Source organism: Caretta caretta, chromosome 18, assembly GCF_965140235.1.
Source record: "Caretta caretta isolate rCarCar2 chromosome 18, rCarCar1.hap1, whole genome shotgun sequence".
Taxonomy (NCBI): Eukaryota; Metazoa; Chordata; order Testudines; family Cheloniidae; genus Caretta; species Caretta caretta.
The window spans coordinates 12,720,668-12,745,086 of record NC_134223.1 but is presented as its reverse complement, the minus strand read 5'-3'; the positions used below and the strand labels follow the sequence as shown (position 1 = coordinate 12,745,086).

Sequence of the window (24,419 nt, the reverse complement as noted above, 5' to 3'; positions counted from 1 at the left end):
TTTCTATCACCATTCCCCTCAAACACAATCAACTGGCAGTTCTAATTATTCAGTCACTTTCACTGTAAAAGCTGCTAACTATAGTAGGCCTGGTGGTGGTTGTCACAGGTGACTAGGAGCTCCTTAAACAGAGGCCACTGAAATTTGACCCTGAGGTTACTAGCTGTATCAAACATGACTGCGGTACATGGACTTCCCCACAGGTCAAACTCCCAAGGCCCTGTCCGAGTAGGTGTAAAACCTTACAAAAATTCTGACTGTTCAAAACTGCAGTGAGGTCCTTAAAATATTACAGCTCCTGAAGTCCCACAAGTAGAGTTGCCAGGCATCCAGTTTTTGAGCGGAATGCCCCGTCGAAAAGGGACCCTGGCAGCTCTGGTCAGCACCATTGACCGGGCCGTTAAAGGTCCGGTCAGTGGTGCAGCGGGGCTAAGGTAGGCTCCTTACCTGCCCTGGCTCTGAGCAGCACCTTGGAAGCGGCCGACATATCTGCCCCCTAAGCACAGGGGTGATCAGGGAAGCTCTGCATGCTGCCCCCACTGGCAGGGCTGGGTCCGCAGCTCCTATTGGTGGGGAACGTGCAGGGGTGGGCACCACGCGGAGCTGCCTGGGCACACCTCCACTTAGAGCCTGGACATGCCGGCCGCTTCCTTTGGAGCAGCATGGAACCAGGGCAGGCAGGGAGCCTGCCTTACCTCAGGCAGCTCCCGGTCCATGGTGGAGCAGGGCTAAGTGCTGCCTGGCCAGAGCCCACACCCCGAGCCCCCTACCCAGGTTGGAGCCCCCTCCTGCGCGTTTAACTTGCTCCTAAACCCCCTGTCCCAGGCTGGAACTCCCCTACATCCAAACTCCCATCCAGAGCTCACACCCCCTCCTGCACCCCTACCCCAGACCTAAGCCCCTTTCTGCACTCTAAACCCCACAGCTCTGAGTCCCTGCCCACACCCCTCACTGGTGCCTGCACCCCAGCCCTGAGCCCTCTCCTACACTTCAAACCCCTTGGCCCTCAACCCTACGTTCCCACATGCACCACAAACCCCTCCTCACTAGCTGCATTCCCCTACACCCCATACCTCAAGTCCCAGCCGTGTCCCCTCCCATGCCCTTAGCTCCTTATTTCTAGCTCTACCCTGGAGCCTGCACCCCAACCCTGAGCCCACTCCCACACCCCAATCCCTTGCCCAGTGAAAATGAGTGAGGGTGGGGAAAAGCCCGTGATAGAAGTGGGAGGCTGGAGGGAGGGATCTCAGAAGGGGGGGGCAAAGGTGTTTGGGTTTGTGCAATTAGAAAGATGGCAACCCTCTGGATTTAGCATTGATACCCACAGCCACGCTCTGGGGCTAGGCTGTGCCTCATTTTGCATGAGGGAGACCTGCCCAGCAGCCTGGACTCCCCGGCTACTGCCTGCCACCCCCCTTGCTGCAAGGCCTTGAAGGCGGACCCCGCCCCTCTAAAGGACGATGAGATCGGCGCTCGGCTGGGCCCGTCTGAGCCATCAGCCCACAGATGGGGCGGAACTAGGCGAGGACGAGACCCTACGTCCCGCCCTCCCGAGAGGCGGAAGCGGCCTTGGGCCAATGGGAGCGGAGCTAGGCGAGTACAGCTGGCCCGGCCGCGCCGCCGCTTGCCCAGTCCCCTACCGGCCCAGCGAGGGGAGTCGCCGCCGCCGCCATGGCACAGTGAGTCCCGCGGGCGGTCCCAGGCCTGGCGCTGGAGCCGCCTGCCACCCAGGCGGGCGGGGGCGCTCGGTCCGGGGCAGTGCGTGGCCTTGACCTGAAGCGCGCTGGGCTGGCTGGGACCCGCGGCGGCGAGGCCCCGGCCCCTGGGAATGACCAGGCGGGCCGAGTACGAGGATGCCGTCCGTGCACGGTTGTTTTCCTGGCTGGCTCAGAAGTGGGGAACCGGATGGTTGAAGTTGGGGGGGGGGGTTTGGGAGGTGCGTGTGCAGGAGGTTAGACCAGGTTAGTGGTTTTCAACTGTTTCGTTTGCAGACCCCTAAAAAACTCCAAACGGAGGTGCGGACCCCTTTGGGGTTGGACACAGTCGCAGACCCCCAGGGGTCCATGGATCACAGGTTGAAAACCACTGGACTAGGGGATCACAGACGGTCCCTTCTGGTCTTAAAGCCTGTGAGTCAGGGTTTTTTTCTTGGGGCTGAGAGGAGGCTCTCCCGTCTGCCCCGCACCCCTAGGAGACTGGAACCACCTTGCTCAAACTTTGACCCGAGCCTTCCGGGGCTCATTTTGCCCATCCCACGGTGATGCCCAGGGACTACTGACATGGGCCACTCTCGGATAGGATTGAGGGGGGTGGCAGTGAAGAGTTCTGCTTAGCACTCTCAGATGAGAAGGCATCAGAATTTGATGAGAGCTGGATTGTTGCCTTCAGTGACTTCCTTAATGGCCCTCAAGCTGCATGCTAAAGCAATAGTCAGTTACTAATTCAGTTTGTCATCCTGCTGCATATGCAAATAGAGTCAGAAAATATGCGGATGCTTTGAAGCCTCTGGCTGAAATTCTCGTCAATTATTTCACTTTTCTTCTTTCTTATTGACTTAATAAGTTGAGAAACATTACTCACCAGAAAAGTGTTGCCAAATATATTGTCCTATTGATAACTCCTACTGGAAATTGTCAGGTTACAGATGGACTTGTACAGGGCAAAGGAATTCAAGAGCATGAACAGAAGGGGAAAAGACAGGTTGTGAATGTGCTGGGGCAATACACTCTCCTGTCTGACTTGTTCGGTATTTCAGGGTCCTGAGCTTGGAGACAAATGTCCTCCCTCGTTGATCTTTCTCTAGAATATACAGTACAGCCTTTAATTATCTGCCTCAGGGGTCGGGGGCAGGATGACTCCCAAAACAAATGGATAATCAGGTGAACCATCAAGCTGATGTGGAAGAGAGAAGATTCCTGGCAGAGTGAAGAGGGGACAGGGCAGACGTTATTCATATAAAGACTTCTACACAGAAGTCTCTCTTTGCATAAGGTAGCTCATCTCTTCCTTGCGGAGCTTGGGGAAGTTGGTGGCCCTGGTAGTTCCTCCCAACTTCTTTCTGCAGTGTCCTGTGCAGTAAACCATAGGATGTTGGGAAGAGAGGACATGAAACCAAGTGGCTCCATGAGCTGGATTTCTGCCAGTTGAAGTGGACTGCTTTGTCAGAGGCCTGAGGCAAAATTCAGGTGCTGCTGGGCGTGGAGCCCTGACCTTGTGAAAATGACATCGCTGGTATTGATTGCCCTGTCATCCTGCAACAGCCCCTTATGTCCCCATTAGCTCTCTTTAAAGCAGTCTCCAGCACTACTTCATTCCCTCCTCCACCCCTGCTGGGGCAGTGATACCAGCCTTGGAGCGCCACCTTGGCACCTGTTGAAGATGCAGCAAAGTACAGAAATGCAAAGTGATGTCCAGATGTTGTGTCTGACACAGTGTCGTTGGTTGGGGCTGCACTGCCACAGTGTGAGCACTCCAGAGCTGTGTTGGGGTATTGTGCTGCTCACTCTGACTCCATTTGGCACAGTATCACCTCTTGCTCCTCCTTTCACCTCCCCTCTAGTTGCTGGTGGGGTATTTTCCTTCTCTCTTCCTTCCAGGGCTTGTTTGCCTTGATAGTTGGGACGGGATCCTGGCAGCTCAAGATCACTTGGTATGCACTGTGGAGAGCTCTGCTGTGTTCACCTCTCTACTATCTCTGCCTGAGACCAGAATCTGTTAATCATGTGGGCTCACACTGTTTATATAGAGTCCTCTATAGCGCATGTAAGATCAGGGAGAATATATGTACGATCTCACCAGCACAGGTTCACTGAACAGTTTAGACCAAAATAGCCTGGTAGATCATGAAAGGATCATTGTTAATGACAGTTGGAATCTTTCTGATATTGGTGTGTTGTTGTTCTACTTTTCAGAGCTGACATTGCTTTGATTGGACTGGCTGTAATGGGTCAGAACCTGGTTTTAAACATGAATGACCATGGCTTTGTGGTGAGTGAAGGAATTTGGGGAATTATATGTCATTTCCAAGGGCTGAATCCCTAGTGTCCAAGAGCAGCAGGTGGGCATTTTAATTTGTGTGGGAGGTGGTGTACGTGAACAGTGTCCTGAGTTCAGATTCTTTCCCTTTTATCACAGCCTTTGTTGCTGCTCAAAAAGGAAGGGATTGGAGAAAAGGGCTGTACTCATCTGTGTCTAGCCAGGAATTGTGATCACATGTGGATTTGTTAGACATCAATTCATCCTTTGGGGGTTGCAATTGCACTTGGAACATCCCGTTAGCGATTGAACCTAATGCAAAGACATACAGAAAAGCTGCAAGGGTATCACTGACATGTGGCTTCTTGGAGGGCGGAAGCAGGAGAGAAGTGTATAATGCTGGAGCTAGCCGACTGTTGATTGATATGGACAACATCACGTTTTTTGCTTTCCCAGGTTTGTGCATTTAACAGGACGGTGTCCAAAGTGGATGCCTTTCTGGCTAATGAGGCCAAGGGAACCAAAGTGATTGGGGCTCACAGTCTACAGGAGATGGTCTCCAAGCTGAAAAAGCCACGTCGGATCATCTTGCTGGTGAAAGCTGGAAGTGCAGTGGATGACTTCATCAAAAGTCTGGTGAGGATAGTTTCCTTCCTAGCTGCTACTGGCCCCTTGTTCTTTGCTGCCGCCATGCCAGGTCCACCTTCCCATTGTTGCAGAGACAATCTCACAGGCTGCTAACTTGGCATTGCTTAAAGTCACTTGCATATGAGAACTCGTGGGGATTAAAATCAGTTAGAAGACTGCCTTAAAATAAAGGTTTGGTTGTTAGAACTTTACAGACACTAATTACGCCCAAGTAGATAAGGTGATGTCTCTGCTTTATAGATGAGGAAAACACACACACACAACCCTCCCCTTGTTTTAGCCTTTGGATTCTGTTGTTGAGGAGCCCAGTCTAGTGATGAGCCCTTAATAAATCTGGCCCCTAAAAGGAGGGTTGCTTGTGATTAAGGCAATACCATCTGGAACAGGTTCTGATGAGTTCACTTTGACCTTTCGGGGATCTCAGCTGCAGGTCAGTTCTAAGTTTTTCCTATATGGACCAAATAATAATGCTGATTGATTTTATTTTTTCTTTTCTGGTTGCAGGTGCCATTGCTGGAAGCTGGAGACATCATAATTGACGGAGGGAATTCAGAGTACAGGGACACCACGGTAAGCCTGATGCTGCCTTCTAGACCCCTTCCTCTTGGTGAATGGGCTGAGAATGCCCTGACAGTGTTTCTTTCCTCCCAGAAATGAGTGAACCAGAACTGCTGTATACATGGATGTCTTTTAGTCTCCTGTTTGGGGGGAACCACACCAAATTCTGTCTGCAGTGGAGCCCCCTTACTGACAAACCTGTTAAAGAACTATGTTAGAGTTGCTAGATCCTTATTGTAGGAGCAGACCTGTGACAGGTGTATGTTTGTGTCCAGAAATATTGCAATAAAAACACTGGCCTCATTAGAATAAAGCCCCTTTGAAAATGCATCTGTTCTAATCTCTGGAAGCCAGGATGCTTATAGCAGAGCTATTGCCTGAGAGGAATACGAGGTCATAGAATATATGCTAATGGGCAATATTGGTGTCATTCCACTGACCATGTATCCCATGAGCATGGAAATGGTACAGGAATAATTCACTTGGATAAAACTGCCGTGTGCCAAGAGATGTTTTTTTTTTCATAGATTCATAGATACTAAGGTCAGAAGGGACCATTATGATCATCTAGTCTGACCTCCTGCACAACGCAGGCCACAGAATCTCACCCACCCACTCCTGCGAAAAATCTCACCTATGTCTGAGCTATTGAAGTCCTCAAATCGTGGTTTAAAGACTTCAATGAGCAGAGAGTCCTCCAGCAGGTGACCCGTGCCCTGTGCTACAGAGGAAGGCGAAAAACCTCCAGGGCCTCTTCCAATCTGCCCTGGAGGAAAATTCCTTCCCGATCCCAAATATGGCGATCAGCTAAACCCTGAGCATATGGGCAAGATTCACCAGCTGGATACTACAGAAAATTCTTTCCTGGGTAACTCGGATCCCACCCCATCTAATATCCTATCACAGGCCATTAGGCCTATTTACCATGAATATTTAAAGATTAATTCATTACCAAAATCATGTTATCCCATCATACCATCTCCTCCATAAACTTATCGAGTTTAATCTTAAAGCCAGATAGATCTTTTGCCCCCACTGCTTCCCTTGGAAGGCTATTCCAAAACTTCACTCCTCTGCTGGTTAGAAACCTTCGTCTAATTTCAAGTCTAAACTTCCTGGTGGCCAGTTTATAGCCATTTGTTCTTGTGTCCACATTGGTACTGAGCTTAAATAATTCCTCTCCCTCTCCGGTATTTATCCCTCTGATATATTTATAGAGAGCAATCATATCTCCCCTCAACCTTCTTTTAGTTAGGCTAAACAAGCCAAGCTCCTTGAGTCTCCTTTCATAAGACAAGTTTTCCATTCCTCGGATCATCCTAGTAGCCCTTCTCTGTACCTGTTCCAGTTTGAATTCATCCTTCTTAAACATGGGAGACCTGAACTGCACACAGTATTCCAGGTGAGGTCTCACCAGTGCCTTGTATAAAGGTACTAAAACCTCCTTATCCCTACTGGAAATACCTCTCCTGATGCATCCCAAGACTGCATTAGCTTTTTTCACGGCGATATCACATTGGGAGCTCATTGTCATCCTATGATCAACCAATACTCCAAGGTCCTTCTCCTCCTCTGTTACTTCTAATTGATGCATCCCCAGCTTATAACTACAATTCTTGTTATTAATCCCTAAATGCATAACCTTACACTTCTCACTATTAAATTTCATCCTATTACTATTACTCCAGTTTACAAGGTCATCCAGATCCTCCTATATGATATCCTGCTCCTTCTCTAAATTGGCAATACCTCCCAGCTTTGTATCATCCGCAAACTTTATTAACACACTCCCACTTTTGGTGCCGAGGTCAGTAATAAAAAGATTAAATAAGATTGGTCCCAAAACTGATCCTTGAGGAACTCCACTGGTAACCTCCCTCCAGCCTGACAGTTCACCTTTCAGTAGGACCCGTTGTAGTCTCCCCTTTAACCAATTCCTTATCCACCTTTCAATGTTCATATTGATCCCCATCTTTTCCAATTTAATTAATAATTCCCCATGTGGCACGGTATCAAACGCCTTACTGAAATCTAGGTAAATTAGATGCACTGCGTTTTCTTTGTCTTAAAAAATCTGTTACTTTCTCAAAGAAGGAGATCATGTTGGTTTGGCACTATCCACCTTTTGTAAAACCATGTTGTATTTTGTCCCATTTATCATTGACTTCAATGTCCTTAACTACTTTCTCCTTCAAAATTTTTTCCAAGACCTTGCATACTACAGATGTTAAACTAACAGGCCTGTAGTTACCCGGATCACTTTTTTTCCCTTTCTTAAAAATAGGAACTGTGTTAGCAATTCTCCAATCATACGGTACAACTCCTGAGTTTACAGATTCATTAAAAATTCTTGCTAATGGGCTTGCAATTTCGGGCTTATCTTCTCTTTGCAAGGACCCATGTCAGTGGGGGAGCAAGGGGAAGTTTCCTAATGTTCAAAGTGCAGCCTGTGTGTATGTTCCTCTTTGATTCCATATATTGCCACGACCAAAGCAGAACTGAAAAAACTATTTTTGGGCCCAGATGGTGCCATCTCTGTCTTGGCTCTATCCTGACCGCATGAGTGTTTGAAGTAAAATGCAGGATTCCCCCTCCTCTATTTCAGAAAAGCTTTTGTTGAATACTGTTTCTCTCTCTCCCATTCAGAGACGCTGTAAAGAACTCCAGGAAAAGGGCATCTTGTTCGTAGGAAGCGGTGTTAGTGGGGGAGAGGAGGGTGCCAGGTACGGACCCTCACTCATGCCAGGAGGAGACAAAGAGGCTTGGTAAGTATCAGCCCTCCCATTCCCACCAGCTCCTCTTGTAGACTGGTCATGTAGTAACAAAGTCGTCTCTGGATGTTGGGAGCAGAGGGTACTGGTGAGGGTGGGATGTGTCTATATCAAGAGAAAATTGATGTTTCCTGGGGGCTCAGGACTTCTCAGCCCAGCTGAGGTCACAGGCAGTCTTGGCTGTTCATGGCAGTCCAGGCTTACCCAGTTTTCTTCTCAGTAGTGTGCAGGTGGAGGTACCAACTTTTCAGGGGAGAGGAGAACGGGGAACCTGACCAGATATACCAGAGACCTTTATTTGACTCTTTTGGGACTCCGTGCCAGCTGAGAAATTGCTAGTTATAACATGGGCAGCAACAGGAGCTGCTGCAGTGACTCATAGCTCATAGGAGGCTTAGTTTGCTCTTCAGTGTCTCTGAACTGTTAATAGGATGCATGAATTCTTGCACACAAACATGGCTCTCGATCCAACTCCTTCTCCCACCCCCATGTCCCTGGAAGGGACGGTGCAAAAATGACCGTGGTGGTTTTTTTCCTGTGTGTCTGGAGAGAGATTTTTTCTGGGCCTATTCTTGGCTCAAGGAAAAGACAGCTTTAGAAACTGAAAAGTCCTGTCGCTTCACACCAGCTTTACCTCTCAGATCAGCTTGTTCCAACTTGATGGTGCCAAGTTGGCAACTACAAGAGTAATCTCTGCTTTTCTTTTCATCTTAAACACGTGGATAAAGGCTGCTTGTTTCTTCCATCCCCTCCTAGAATTCTATCCTCCTCTCTTCCTGCACCCTGTTCTATGTTCATGCTCCTCTCAGGTGGCTCCTTTCGCCCACTCCTGACTCAGTGTTCTTTTATACCATATCATCTGCTTGGCACAACCTCCCAGTTAACATTCATTAAGCCTCCTCCTTCTCCCCTTCCAAATCAGCTAAGACTGATGATGTGGTTAATATGTAGGGCTGCAAGCCAGAGAATCTGGGTTCTGTTCAGGCTCTTCCACTGACTCACTATATGACCTTGGGCGTGACATTTAATCTTTCTCTGCCTCAGCTTCCCCATCTGAAAAATGGAGGGGATAATAGTTGTCACCTTTGTGAAGTGCATTGACGGCCTCCTCTACAAGGTGCTGTATAAATGCACAGCTTGTGCGGTTTGCTATTTCCTGCATAGAGTGGCTAATCCTTGAGGCATTTTGCCTTTATCTTGGTTTTGATGGAGATGTCTGGTAGCCAAGTCCTCTCTCCCCATTTGGCCTGGGGGTGAGTTACAGTGGCAGTACGACATCGATAAATTTTCTCTTGTAATGTTTGTGTCCAGCTGCTGAGTTATATCATTCCTCTCCATAGGCCTCACATCAAGAAGATATTTCAAAGCATCGCTGCTAAAGTGAACACTGGGGAACCCTGTTGTGACTGGGCAAGTACTGACAGACATTGATAGACCTTGGAATATGATTAGATCCATCGCTTGGTTGTTTAGGCCACTGAAATCTCTGTGTGCGTGCGCGTGTCACAAATGCTACAAATGTATTCTTTAACAAAGCAGGGCTGCTTTTTGCATTGATCCTTCAGTCTGCTGCACCCAGTACAGAATTTCTGTTCTGTGGTACTTCGCCCTTCCCATGCTCTCTGTCCACATGGACCCATGTCCACAGCAGTGAAGCCACCGTCACAGATATTTCCCTTTTTAACAGTCTCAGCAGAGACCAAGGAAGGACTTGGTTGTAGAGAATGAACTCCCCTCTCATCCCAGGTGGGGCACATTGCTGGGGCAATGTGAGGGAAGCTGCTATGCAGTGTCTACACACAAACAGCGGTTTGGTGTGTCCAGGGTGCCTTTCCCCAGTACTAAACTCACAAAGCTGTACTAAGCAAAGGGAAACTATGGGCAGATATTTAGTAGCGGTGGCAGCAGTGTGTCTGAAGGCATCCTGTGATGTCTCTTTGGCAGGTAGGAGAAGAAGGTGCTGGGCACTTTGTGAAGATGGTGCACAATGGGATTGAATATGGAGACATGCAGCTGATCTGTGAGGCCTACCACCTGATGAAGGATGTACTGGGAATGGAACATGATGAGATGGCAACGGTGAGCCGCAGCCCGCCCCCTTCTCCCCCCCCATCTATTTCACCTCTGCCCTGAGACCTAGCAGGTGACTGCTCTGCTTTGAAGGCAGTTAGTTATATCATTCCTCTCCATAGGCCATGTGCTCCATGGAGCACAGCTAATGTCTGTAGTAGAATCCTCTATCAAATCATCTGCTAGGGCCAGTGGGGAAATGTCCATGGGCACCAACTGAGGTAGGTCCTAAACCTTGAACACTTTTAGACCATTGCCTCAGATCTTTCATTCCCCATGTGCCTCCTGCCCTGGGAAAGAATCTGTCTTGGTTGGATCTGAAGTGTTTCCACTTGTTGCTCCCTTGTTCCTTGACTTGCGCTGAAGAAGCTAATGAACCTCTTCCATATGAGCCAATAATGTAGGTCACAGAGATCCCTTAAAGCAGGATAGGATTCAATAGTGTGGATAGATAATCCTTATAGAGACCTGATTAATTTTGGGATGAGCCATAAATAGTCAAAGTACCAAGAGTATGGTGTCATGGAATGAGGCGTTTCCACTCCCCATATGGCTCTTGTAGTATCAGGCCAGAATATGTCTGTATGTTTCTGTTTGGAGATGGCTGCTTTGCAGCTCCATGCACCTACGGTACCTCTGACATGGGGACATGCTAGTTCCTCTTCTGAGCTGTTGAGAAGATGCCTGGCAAATGGGCTAAGATCGTCAGTGGGTTTGAAGGGGTGCCAGTAATTTGAGCTTGGGTAAGTATCCCTCTTGGAATCCCATTGTTGGTTTCTCCATCAAGGTGTTCGGAGAATGGAATAAGACAGAGCTGGACTCTTTCCTGATTGAAATCACAGCCAACATCCTCAAATTCAGGGACTCTGATGGCAAACACCTGCTCCCAAAGATCAAGGACAGCGCAGGTCAAAAAGGCACTGGGAAGTGGACAGCCATCTCAGCCCTGGAATATGGAGTTCCTGTCACGCTCATCGGTAACTGACTTGTCAATCTGACTGATATCACTGTCTCTTGTTCTACCGGTCTAACAGCATGTTAGCCATGGAATGCTTCGCAGTAGAGGGGATGAGCCCATGATGAAGGTGCTTCTGTCTCTGTTATCCCTGGTCTAACAGTTAAGGCCCTTTTGCCCTTTGACAGTACTGCTCCCTGCTTTTTGCTTATCTTCTATGGGAATTCTCCCTAATCATCTGTCCCACTTGTACAGTCAACACCTCTTTGCCCCCATCATGGTATTTGGTAGTTCCTTAGCTGGTGGTGACCCAATGCCAGACCAAGACGCGAGAGAGGGTTTTTAATATTTACTACTCCAGTTTGGTTCAGCCCTGTTCTCAGTAATCTATCCTCCCCTGGTGCCTGATGCTGAGTCAAATCACAGCCTTGAAAATGTGTGGAATAAGAAACTCCTATTTCTGCTATAGTTTTATAAGAACTTGCATCTTCCTGAAGATGTAGGAATTATTTTTCCACCTTCCCTGTACTTTTCTCCTCCCCCATTTCCATGTGATAGTTTTAGCAGAGCTCGAGTGACACAGTGTCGATCTGACTAGATAGGAATACTTAGGCCTTATCCGCACTATGGCTTGAACAGCACTAACCCTCCCAGCTGTCTTTGAAAATGGATTTTGAGCATTTATCTGTAAGAAGCATAGTTGCTATCTATGTTCCAACATGATGGTTGTTTGCATGGTTTCTCTATGCAATGTGAGCAGATTTTTTTTTTAAACTGCTTTGGTTAGCTTATGGTCTGACCCAAAGCCCATTGAAGTCAGTGGGAATCTTTTCATTGACTTCAGTAGGCTTTGGGTCAGGCCCCTAAAGTGTGCCTGAAAAGTAGCCACCCACATAATTACCCACCTACCACTGATTGTTGTCTCTAGCATAGTTTCTGAACACAGCTGTGAAATTACAGGTGTGTTGGGGTAGACACCCAAACTATGTTACAGATGTGTTTAAATTCATGGTACAAGCTCTAGTGTGGACTTTAACTTCGGGAAGTTCCATCTGTTGTCAGAGTTTGCTTTATTTTTCCTGCTCTTTTTCCCACCTCTTCTCTCCCCTGTAGTTTTGCTAAGCCCCCTTGTTTTAGAAGATAAATTGTATTGATCACTCCCTCTGTGGCCAGCTGAATCCAGTTTATTGGAGAAGCTTGGCTGCACTGCAACAAAAAACATTTTTACAAAGTAGGGCTGAGGCTGCTATTTGCTGAATAATTTAAATATTATACCAGAGCTTTAAATCTCTCAGAGCTTTGTTTACTTTTAAATTGTTGTGTCCTCCATTTGGTTGGTAAAGTTCCCTTGCTTGGGCTCCTTCTTTTGCAAGGATCAAGGGTGGAGGCATTTCCCAAGTATAATTCTGTGCTGCAGAAGTGGCTTGTGGAGTTAGTGCCTCACAACCCCTGTGCAAATACTGGAAATTCTTAGTGCAGTTGCTACATCTTTCTCCTTGCATCAGGGTGACTTGCAACTTCCTCCCTGCAATAGCAGAGTCATGCTCCCTCCACAATAAAGCAGAAGGAAACGGGTTGGGCAAGAATGAAAAGGAGTGGTTTGTTCTGATTATGATAAAGTATAATGACCTATGACAGGGAAGTCCTGTGCAAACCTATGACTCATTCACAGGTGTATGAAAGAAAGACTTTTTAATAACCGGAGATTCATTGTAAAGGAAGAAGGAAAGTCTTGTATGCTTTCATATTTCTGTCAGTCCCCTGAAAGGTGACCTCAAATGCTAAAAAGTAAAGGAAACTGTTTAAATTCCCAGTTCTTTCCCTGAATATCTGTACAGTCTTAAATTAAAATGAATACACTTTAAAATAACATATCTGTGAGTTAGTTTTGCCTTTACTTATCTGCCAGGACAAGAATTCAGGGTTTTGGCTTCCATGCAAGAGTTGATGATATTGCTTGCTTCTACAGCTCTCCAAGGAATGCAGCTCCCTACCTTGCTTAGTGATGTGTACAAATCTTGCATGGGCCCCTGACTGCCAGAACTAAGATCTTAACAGATAAAAATTTTCACTTCCCCTATGAAGTCGATTTATTTGTAATGTTTGTCTGCAGCATTTTTGTGTGTGCTGAGGATTTCCTAGAAAAGCATCTCCAATTAATGTGCATCATACTTGGTATTTGTGTAAATGCTTCTCAGCTTCAAAGCACTGTGCAAGTATTTATTTAGTTTCCTAAGCCCACCTCTCCCTAAGATATACTGTGATACAAAATTGTCTGTATTTTATGGATGAAGGAAACAGAGACCAAAAGATTGAAGTTCCTTTCACAAATAAGGAAACATTGATTATTTCTGTCCAGGACTCTTGTCATATAGTAGATGCTTTATGTTGTTTTAAGAAGTATGTTAGGCAAAGCAATGCTGCCCAAAACTGCTCTAGCCCAGTGGCTGTGTTTCTGGCTGATATTCTGATAATTCATCCAAAATCCTAAGTAAATGATTGGAAGCCACCTTTCTTTCGTTAGGCTCTCTAGATCTCAGAGTGTGGGCTATTCCTCACTTAATCCCTTTCTCTCCTCCTCCACCCCTCACTTTCTGCTAGATTTAGATTCTCCCTTCTCCATTTCTGATGATCCTCTATTGAATATGAGTTCTCTGACTAGATTAGATTGTGGAGACTCAGCCCCACACTGTGAATCAGCTGTCATGGGGTGCTCAATAAAAGGTCCTCTTCCTGTAGACAGAGGAAATTCCCTTTGGTGTGGCCAATGGGAGTCCTCTGTCATTCCTAAACCTGACCTTCCTTGCATGGCAGTGTGGCTTGCTGCTGTCATCCCATCTCTATAAACACCTGTCCCCATGCCTTGGCTCTGCATGCAGTAGGCTAGAAAGGCCTCATTGTTTGGCTTGTGCTTGCTAAATGTCTTCTCTTTCCTTCTCTGAGTAAAGGTGAGGCTGTCTTTGCACGGTGCTTGTCTTCCCTCAAGGATGAGAGGGTACAGGCCAGCAAACGGTTGGATGGGCCCAAAATGACTCAGTTCAGTGGGAACAAGAAGGCATTTCTGGAAGATATTCGGAAGGTGAGTCAGGGCTTCTAGCCAGAGCTCTGCATTAGAACTGCGGGGACAAAGAGAGCTTGTATGCTGTGAGTCCGGGACTCTGAATGGGACACGTGTTGGCTGTGCTCTTGTGCTGTCCTTGTTTCCAGCCATTAGAGCCTGCCCTGGACCGCCTCCTGTCATGCCCATTTCTCTCGGTGTGTGCCAACTGAGATGCAATAAAATATGGTTAATGGGGAACTTGTTCATGGACCAGAGAAAGATCCCAGTTGGGATGAAGGGTGATACAGGCACAAGACTGGGAACCAGTTGCTATTCCTAGTCAAGTCACTAACTCAATGTGTGACCTTGGGCAATTCACATCACCTTTCTGTGTCTCCATTTCCCTCTCTGCACAATGGAGATGGTATTTCACTTTCTGTCCATTGGAGAGGCTACATTTATTAACACTTAGAAAGCACATTGAACTTCTCAGATGGAATGTGCTAGAGAAGTGCCAAAAATTTATTATTGTAGGAAAATCTGCCTGGCAAAAGGCTTGGGGAATAAAAGGAGACAAAGAGATGTATGTGTGTGTTCCTGTGCATGATCCAGATTAAGTGAAGAGTGCTTACTTGCTCTTTTAGCAGTCTCCCTTTCTGTGGTACCCATACAGTCTGGAGAAAACTACTGGAATAGATGCACCAAAAAAAAAGAAAAACAAGCAAAACCATAACCCTGACTAAAACTAAGTAGAATTTGACTGTATCTTTTTCTTCATGTTCAAGTAATAGATGAGGGTAGCACCAACACAAGAAAATGGTGATATTTTGATGTTAGTTGTCCGAACTGCATAGGGGAGAGATTTAGTACCTCTCAGTACCTATTGACCTGGATCAACTATATTCTTTTGAAGTGTGAGATTGAAAAGGCTTTGACCATCAGAGATAGTAGTTAGGAGCGTTTGGAATTCAGTAAGTGAGTTTCTTACATATAACTAGAGTGTTGCCCCTGAGATGGACCTTGGTGTGACTTGTGTGCTCTGCTTGTGAGTCAGATTCTAAAGTTCTTCTGTCAGAGTTTGTGGGCTGCTTCCCTAAATATGATTTGTCTCTCTCTAGGCACTCTATGCCTCCAAGATTATCTCCTACGCTCAAGGCTTCATGCTGCTGAGACAGGCAGCCAAAGAATTTGGCTGGACAATTAACTATGGTGGCATTGCATTGATGTGGAGGGGAGGCTGCATCATCAGAAGGTAAGAGAGCAATTGGGGCAGGGAATGCTGACCAGAGAGCAGTTTGGTTTGCCTTGTGCTGGACTGGCCCACTCAGATCTCTGTGGAAGATCTCCTATATTTTATCTGCTAATACTGGGATGCTGCTGCCTATGTCAACACTGGAGCTCATGCAACCTGATATCAAGTTTATATGTTACTCCGCCACTGCTGATCTTTTCATTTTTTCACTTCGTCATTTTCCCCTAGGTGTTGGTGTTTGGAATCTGTTGATTGGCTGAGTTCTGTAAACACTGTGCCTTACTGGCTGCCTGTCAAATCCCAGCCCTTAAAAAGCCCTTTGGATTCTAGGCGATTCACAGCTCCCACCACTGATACCTAATTCCAGTTTTGTGTCTGTCCTGTTTAGTGCATTCCTGGGGAAGATCAGAGATGCTTTTGACCGAAACCCCGATCTCCAGAACCTGCTATTGGATGACTTCTTTAAGAAGGCTGTGGAGGACTGTCAGGTGTGTGTCTGAAGAAGGGAGAGCACAAAGGCAACAATTTACAAACAGTACATGCCCCAAAACACCCCTTCTGCAGTGTGGTTAGGTCCAAGAAGAGAGAGGGCAGAGAAAAACGTCTCTAAAATATCTTTTATATAACACCCTTAATCCCAAAGAGCTTTAAAGTAATCCTAAAGCGCTTCGGGATTGCATGTGTGTGTGTGAATACAATATATGCATCTAGGAATCACTCATCCACCATTGAAATGCAGCATCTCCATGGTGGGACATGCCAGCTGTTTAGCACTACTACTGTGTACAGCGAAGAACAGGAAGTGAAACATAATCATAACCAGTTGAAACTGCACCATCGTAACCATGGTGAGGCAAAATGTAATTATCCAAATTAGAATTTGGTCTGGACACCAAAGTTAACACCCACACTTTTGTAAAAATACCCACATGAAGTCAAGACCTTTCATTTCCATCTCATCAGAAAGATGGAGGTATTACGTCTAAATAAAGGAAAAAAGGGAGAGAGTTTGACTGTAATGGGTAAAGTACTACCCTATAATTTTGGCATCCAAATGAATCGAGAGCTGAACGGAACTCTTCCTAGACTATAGGATTTGGAGGTGATGATGTACTGCAAGGGTAACTCTTCCTAGACTTGCCATAGTGTCAAATGTAACACACACCTCCTTGAGTGTCACAAAGTATTAATATGATCTCCCCAGAAGTAATATACAGGCAAACAAATGTTCAGTTCTTTGCCCTTTATTCACATTAATTCATCCTCCGCTACCATGACTCATCAGTTTCTAAAATGTAATTTATTGACATCCATTCAACCAGTTGCTCATCCTGGCAGTTCTATTAGTAGCAACCATAAACTCTCAAGTTTGCCACTCCATTTTCATGTGAAATCATCAGACAGGAGTGCAGTAGTTTGGAAGAACTGTGGTCCTAGAAACTATTATTTTTTTCTTCTTTCTTTTGTCTAACAAGGTGAAACCTCATTCTCATCACTGACCATGCCTTTTGCCTTGGAAGGGGCCTGCTGTGCAGAGTTTGGATTACAATTTTGTAGCTAAAAAAATTCTGCTGTTAGTGTATGCAGTAGGATAGTATCAGCAATGTACTAGGCTCTCAATTCACTAGACCTAGGACTGTCCAAATAAAGTGTTCTGATCTGGGCAGGAGACAAGTCCAGATAGAACTATAAACAGTGTCTGTATGGCCAATTGAGTCATTTTATTATGACTTAATTCCATTCACTAAAGCTGAGTATCCTATGCATGTTACTAAATCAGATTTAACTTTCAGACAAAAGATTGTCCACATACCGTTCTGAAGCGATGTACTAGTCTCTTATGTCCTTGGGGAGTCATTGTGCTCTTTTTCATTAGGATTACTGAAAACGCCTTATTTGCTCAGTGTTCTGCTTATTATATTCTTCTCTTTGGAATTTGTTCTCCCTGCATATGTAAAAGAGCAGAGTTCCTGCCTGAGTTTTAGATCTGATTGTGTATACAGTATAGGGTACTGCTTTTACTGTGTGTGTCTTGTTTAATTCTGTCTTGCTGGGCAGCACTCTGGACTGCTTTTGTTTATGAATACTGATTGGAAAATCTGCTCACTTGATCCAGGGTGGTGATTGCCAATAGGAACATGCCATTAGACTAGAGAACAGTAACCTCTGCTGTAGTCCTGAATGCTGCTGGCTAAGTAGTCTGTTTCCTTCTTTCTCTTTATTCTCCATCAGGACTCCTGGCGACGTGTGATCAGCACTGGAGTCCAGATTGGCATCCCTATGCCCTGCTTCACTACGGCACTTTCCTTTTATGATGGGTATAGGCATGAGATGCTGCCAGCTAACCTGATTCAGGTAAGCACCCAAGACGCCACATTGAGACCTGTGAGGCTGAAATTTAAGCCCAAGGAAGAAAAAAACCAAAACAGCACATCAGTGTGTGAAGGATCACCTGCCAAAAGCCTTTCTTCCATATTGCCACCTCTTCTATGCTTTATTTCTGGGTTCAGACCCTATAATCTTAAATTACCTCACACTTAGATAGCAATAAAATGTTGTGCAGTCAGGTTACTTCTCTCCTTCCCCCCACCCCTTATCCTGCTTGTGTTCTCCAGTCTGAATCTGCTTTCCTGAAGGTTTTGCTATCGTATAACAGATTACACGTACACATTCTAGACATGTTCACTTTGTAAGATTTGCCCCAAATCTCATATATTTCTTTTAAAATGGGTGTCACTCAGACACCATGGCAATGGACTTGGTTTGAGAACCTAAATAGATACCTACATACAGAGGTGGGATGTAAGGTGCAATATCTCGGTGATGTTGGTATTTGATTGTGGTGTTCCTGTGTGTTTCATCATCTAGGCACAGCGTGATTACTTTGGTGCTCATACCTATGAACTGTTATCGAAACCAGGGGAATTCATCCATACTAACTGGACAGGTCATGGAGGAAATGTGTCCTCTTCATCCTACAATGCCTAGTGGAAATATTTCATCTGGAAGCCAAGATACTGTAGATCTGAGACATTCCTCTTGATGGCAACACTTTGCTTATACTGCATTTGGCTAGAGTTTGTCTGGGTACTTTTATAATAACTTGTATGTATGTGTCTTATAAGAAAGGCAAATAAACTCACTTATAAATGTATTGTGGGGTGTTTTCTTCTCTTCCTGCTTTCCCCTCTCTCAAGTCAGATGGCCAGAAACACATATTGGTTCATGGAACACATTTAATTCCCCATTCATATTTTGTATTCTTATTGTTCACAAGCCTTAAGAGCTTCACTAACCACATAGATAAAGAACAACTGAAATGCAGCCACCTCATAAGAAGAGGGTGGTAAACCATGAATGCAAAGCAACACTGCACAATGGTGGAGGGAGGTAATTAAAGTGCTATGAAATTTTTAATGTCCATTCAGAACAGGCAAGATCTTGGCTCTAAAGGTCTTATTTTAAAGCACTCACTCTTTCTCTGACTTGACCATCTCAAGCTCCATATATCTTCCTTGGAAAGATAAAGGGCTGAGTTGATCTAGGACAGATTCAAACCAGCGGTTCCAAGGATTCTAAATATTTCAAGACTGATACTAAAGTCACTAAGCCATCACCTCTGGCTTTAGCTCCCCTGCTATGCTGGAGGTTTAAGATAATGCTTTTTCACAATTTGGTTTTTAAAATGATCATATTAATGTGCAAAGCTTGCCTCTCCCTGTTCGCTTCTCACTGCTACATATTCTTCAAACCCGTATCCGTAAGACTCCTGAGAACTCAACAGAACTGAGCCTGCAGGCTGTTGGTGGTGCTCAGTTCATGTCATCACGACCCTTTCTTCACTCTAAACCCTGCTAAGTGTCAAGCTTTGTGCAGGTTTCAGAGTAACAGCCGTGTTAGTCTGTCTTCGCAAAAAGAAAAGGAGTACTTCTGGCACCTTAGAGACTAACCAATTTATTTGAGCATGAGCTTTCAAATAAATGTGTTAGTCTCTAAGGTGCCACAAGTACTCCTTTTCTTTTTGCGAAGCTTTGTGCAGAGTTCTTACTGGCATACCTTGCCCTTGTTGGTTATTTATGTTAATGGCTTTCAGACAAAGGCAACTATCAATTAACTGTCACTATGACTATCAAAAGATTAGTGTCAAGTGAAAGCATCCTCTTGGGAATAGCAGTCTGCATTTTAAGTTTGAAGAAGTCAATTGTACAAAACAAGATCTTGCCAGATGAGTTGCAGGAAGTGGCATTAACTGAGTTGGCATGAGAAAATCCCATCTGTTGCACTCACCTGCAGGTGACTTATTAGCCCCACCACTATGCCCTGCAGCTTGAACTGTGCTAGCCACAACCATCTTGGAAAATGGTTGTCAAGCATAGTTCTGCCAGGGGACCGTTTTCCAACACTAGAATATTTTCTGCGTGGACAGGGCTTTTTCAATTTTTATCTGAAATTCCCCTAATCTTACCCATCTATTCTTAGTACTTAGTAGCACCTAGATGCTTCATTCAAGATTTGGAGTCCCATTGTGCTGGGCACTGTATGAACACAGTGAGAAACAATCTCTGCTCCAGTTGTATGTTTATAACATGAACAGGGTGAGCAGGATTTGGCTCGTTGTTTGTAATCTCATTATAGCTCTGTTGAGCTATAACAATCTTTGGGGGATGGAGGGAAGTGCTCCTCTATCTTCCTATTTGATCATCTGTTGTTGAACACTTGTGTCTGTACCCAGGTTATACGTCGTATTTGGGGTATGTAACTCCCAGTGTAATTATTGTTAGAAACTAGACTGGTGAATGATTGGAGACACATACCTAAGGTAGTGGTTCTTAAATTGCTCTGCGGATCTCTTCCTTGTGCTCCAGCTATTTATCTAGGTTCTTTTATGGCACCCATCACTATAGTTTGATGACTCATCTGCTGTTGCTTCTGTCACAGTGATGAAACATCTTCAAGCGGTGATACTTCCTGCTAGTGTGTAGCCAGGACTTGCTGTAGATTTTTGCAGAGGCTTCCTTGACCAACTACATATTTCTCTGCAACCTGCATGGCTGTGGCTACTTCATGTCTTTCTTTGCCTTGTGTTTCTTAGGTGTAAATCCAATCAGGATCAAATTTACAAGAGACACCAGATCAGAGGGTGTAGCAAGTGTCCATTCCTAGCTCTGTGTCCCTCACTTCCCCTCCTAACTAAACCCAGCCTCCCCACCAAATAAACAAACACACAAACATGGAACTACTATGATGTTTGCAGCCATCCTATTGTTCGCTCTACTTGTGTTATACCTCTTCCCATACTATGTATGTCTTGTCTATTTAGACTCTTTGGGACACAATAGGGCACCACTCTTGGTTGGCTGTTAAGCACTATCATAATAAACATGTTAAATAATAATACTAGGTTTCAGAGTAACAGCCGTGTTAGTCTGTATTCGCAAAAAGAAAAGGAGTACTTGTGGCACCTTAGAGACTAACCAATTTATTTGAGCATAAGCTTTCGTGAGCTACATCTCTCTTCATCGGATGCATACTGTGGAAAGTGTAGAAGATCTTTTTATATACACACAAAGCATGAAAAAATACCTCCTCCCACCCCACTCTCCTGCTGGTAATAGCTTATCTAAAGTGAACACTCTCCTTACAATGTGCGTGATAATCAAGTTGGGCCATTTCCAGCACAAATCCAGGTTTTCTCACCCCCCCCCCCCCCCAAACCCACTCTCCTGCTGGTAATAGCTTATCTAAAGTGACCACTCTCCTTACAATGTGTATGATAATCAAGGTGGGCCATTTCCAGCACAAATCCAGGGTTTAACAAGAATGTCTGGGGGGGGTAGGAAAAAACAAGGGGAAATAGGTTACCTTGCATAATGACTTAGCCACTCCCAGTCTCTATTCAAGCCTAAGTTAATTGTATCCAATTTGCAAATGAATTCCAATTCAACAGTTTCTCGCTGGAGTCTGGATTTGAAGTTTTTTTGTTGTAATATAGAAACTTTCATGTCTGTAATCGCATGACCAGAGAGATTGAAGTGTTCTCCGACTGGTTTATGAATGTTATAATTCTTGACATCTGATTTGTGTCCATTTATTCTTTTACGTAGAGACTGTCCAGTTTGACCAATGTACATGGCAGAGGAGCATTGCTGGCATATATCACATTGGTGGATGTGCAGGTGAACGAGCCTCTGATAGTGTGGCTGATGTTATTAGGCCCTGTGATGGTGTCCCTGAATAGATATGTGGGCACAGTTGGCAACGGGCTTTGTTGCAAGGATAGGTTTCTGGGTTAGTGGTTCTGTTGTGTGGTATGTGGTTGCTGGTGAGTATTTGCTTCAGGTTGGGGGGCTGTCTGTAGGCAAAGACTGGCCTGTCTCCCAAGATTTGTGAGAGTGTTGGGTCATCCTTCAGGATAGGTTGTAGATCCTTAATAATGCGTTGGAGGGGTTTTAGTTGGGGGCTGAAGGTGATGGCTAGTGGTGTTCTGTTATTTTCTTTGTTAGGCCTGTCCTGTAGTAAGTGACTTCTGGGAACTCTTCGGGCTCTATCAATCTGTTTCTTCACTTCCGCAGGACATACAACTACAATACCCACCATCACAGGAGAGTGATCACTTTAGATAAGCTATTACCAGCAGGAGAGTGGGGTGGGAGGAGGTATTTTTTCATGCTTTGTGTGTATATAAAAAGATCTTCTACACTTTCCACAGTATGCATCTGATGAAGTGAGCTGTAGCTCATGAAAGCTTATGCTCAAATAAATTGGTTAGTCTCTAAGGTGCCACAAATAATAATACTGTGACCTAGAGGCAAACGGATTCATAGACTCATAGGGTTAGAGGAGACCGCAAGCGTCATCTCATCTCACCACCTGCCAAGATACTGTATATAGGATTTGTTGTGTCTATCATTTCATAACCACTGTTAGATTGAGATACAAGAATATATCTCAGGGGTGGGCATACTATAGCCCGGGAGCCACATCCGGCCCTCCGGATGTTTTATTCTGGTTCTCAAGCTCCCGCCAGGGAGCGGGATTGGGGGTTTGCGCCGCTCCACATGGCTCCTGGAAGCAGAAGCATGTCCCATTCCGGCTCCTATGCATAGGGGCAGCCAGGGGGCTCCGCACACTGCCCTCGCCCCAGTCGCTGCCCCTGCAGCTCCCATTGGCTGGGAACCACACTCAATGGGAGCTGAAGGGGTGGTGCCTGTGGATGGGGCAGCACACAGAGCTGCCTGGCCACGCTGCTGTGTAGGAGCCGGAGAGGGGACGTGCCGCTGCTTTTGGGAGCTGCTTCAGGTAAGCGCCCCCGAGAGCCTGCACCCCGGACTCCCTCCCGTGGCCCAACCCCCTGCCCAAGCCCTGATCCCCCTCCCGCCCTCCGAACCCCTCGGTCCCAGCCCAGAGCACCCTCCTGCACCCCATACCCCTCATGCCCAGCGCCATCCCAGAGCTACCCCCATCCAGAGCCCTCACCGCACCCCAACCCCCAATTTCATGAGCATTCAAGGCCCACTATACAATTTCCATACCCAGATGTGACCCTCAGGCCAAAAGGTTTGCCCACCCCGATATATTCCATTCCTAATCCAATCAGACTCTAGTATTTGACAGAGCTGTATATTTCTAGTTTAGAAATTAGATACATTATTTCAGCACCAACAATTTTAAAAAATATTTATAAACTTCCATAGTTAGTACAATTACTTGCATTTTTACCTGAGCACATGGTGTTTACATAAGTATCTCAGATAACTGCCATCACAAATAAATGTCCTCAGCTCGCAGACAGCCAATGTGATGTGACAGATAGAGCCATGTCTCACAACCTAGCTAAGCATAGCAACGTTGCTGTAAAACTTTTCAATCTGATGAACACCAGAAAACGCAAAGGGTTTACAGTTGAAAACTGCTGCATTTGGCTTGTTTTGGGGGTTGTAATTTAGGGTTGTCAATTTTGTATTCCTGGAGCTTTCATAACATGACAATCTTTAATTAAAGATTAATCTTTAATTCCTGGAGACTCCAGGACAATCCTGAAGAGTTGTAATTTCTGATTTTACGTATGTTGAACATTATTGCTAGAAGTTCTATGCATCTCAGGACAATCATAGAATCATAGAATATCAGTGTTGGAAGGGACCCCTGAAGGTCATCTAGTCCAACCCCCTGCTCGAAGCAGGACCAATCCCCAACTAAATCATCCCAGCCAGGGCTTTGTCAAGCCTGACCTTAAAAACCTCTAAGGAAGGAGATTCTACCACCTCCCTAGGTAACGCATTCCAGTGTTTCACCACCCTCTTAGTGAAAAAGTTTTTCCTAATATCCAATCTAAACCTCCCCCACTGCAACTTGAGACCATTACTCCTCGTTCTGTCATCTGCTACCATTGAGAACAGTCTAGAGCCATCCTCTTTGGAACCCCCTTTCAGGTAGTTGAAAGCAGCTATCAAATCCCCCCTCATTCTTTTCTTCTGCAGGTTAAACAATCCCAGCTCCCTCAGCCTCTCCTCATAAGTCATGTGTTCTAGACCCCTAATCATTTTTGTTGCCCTTCGCTGGACTCTCTCCAATTTATCCACATCCTTCTTGTAGTGTGGGGCCCAAAACTGGACACAGTACTCCAGATGAGGCCTCACCAATGTTGAATAGAGGGGAACAATCACGTCCCTCGATCTGCTCGCTATGCCCCTACTTATACATCCCAAAATGCCATTGGCCTTCTTGGCAACAAGGGCACACTGCTGACTCATATCCAGCTTCTCGTCCACTGTCACCCCTAGGTCCTTTTCCGCAGAACTGCTGCCTAGCCATTCGGCCCCTAGTCTGTAGCGGTGCATTGGATTCTTCCATCCTAAGTGCAGGACCCTGCACTTATCCTTATTGAACCTCATCAGATTTCTTTTGGCCCAATCCTCCAATTTGTCTAGGTCCTTCTGTATCCTATCCCTCCCCTCCAGCGTATCTACCACTCCTCCCAGTTTAGTATCATCCGCAAATTTGCTGAGAGTGCAATCCACACCATCCTCCAGATCATTTATGAAGATATTGAACAAAACCGGCCCCAGGACCGACCCTTGGGGCACTCCACTTGATACCGGCTGCCAACTAGACATGGAGCCATTGATCACTACCCGTTGAGCCTGACAA

The 24,419-nt window shown here is 45.7% G+C and overlaps 1 protein-coding gene across 2 annotated transcripts; it reads left to right on the top strand.

The window, feature by feature from the left end:
- The first annotated feature begins 1,554 nt into the window (after nucleotides 1-1,554).
- Nucleotides 1,555-18,423, top strand: PGD (phosphogluconate dehydrogenase). 2 transcript variants are annotated; one of them, XM_048825059.2, is made up of 13 exons: nucleotides 1,555-1,679; nucleotides 3,912-3,987; nucleotides 4,432-4,611; nucleotides 5,128-5,193; nucleotides 7,828-7,946; nucleotides 9,293-9,362; nucleotides 9,897-10,031; nucleotides 10,810-10,999; nucleotides 13,926-14,056; nucleotides 15,136-15,269; nucleotides 15,658-15,757; nucleotides 17,502-17,624; nucleotides 18,138-18,423. In XM_048825059.2, the coding sequence occupies exons 1-13, from the start codon at nucleotides 1,672-1,674 to the stop codon at nucleotides 18,255-18,257; spliced, it is 1,452 nt and encodes a 483-aa protein (XP_048681016.1). In that variant the 5' UTR covers nucleotides 1,555-1,671; the 3' UTR covers nucleotides 18,258-18,423. The 2 variants fall into 2 exon arrangements, with proteins under 2 accessions (XP_048681016.1, XP_048681015.1); XM_048825058.2 differs by lacking the exon at nucleotides 1,555-1,679 and having other exon boundaries at nucleotides 9,293-9,366; nucleotides 9,901-10,031.
- The last annotated feature ends 5,996 nt before the right edge of the window (nucleotides 18,424-24,419 follow it).

Coding starts and splice junctions, on each gene's coding strand:
- PGD (XM_048825059.2), top strand. Junction 9,363..9,896: donor GGGAACCCTGTTGTGACTGG/GCAAGTACTGAC, acceptor TCTCTTTGGCAG/GTAGGAGAAGAAGGTGCTGG. Junction 11,000..13,925: donor AGTTCCTGTCACGCTCATCG/GTAACTGACTTG, acceptor CTCTGAGTAAAG/GTGAGGCTGTCTTTGCACGG.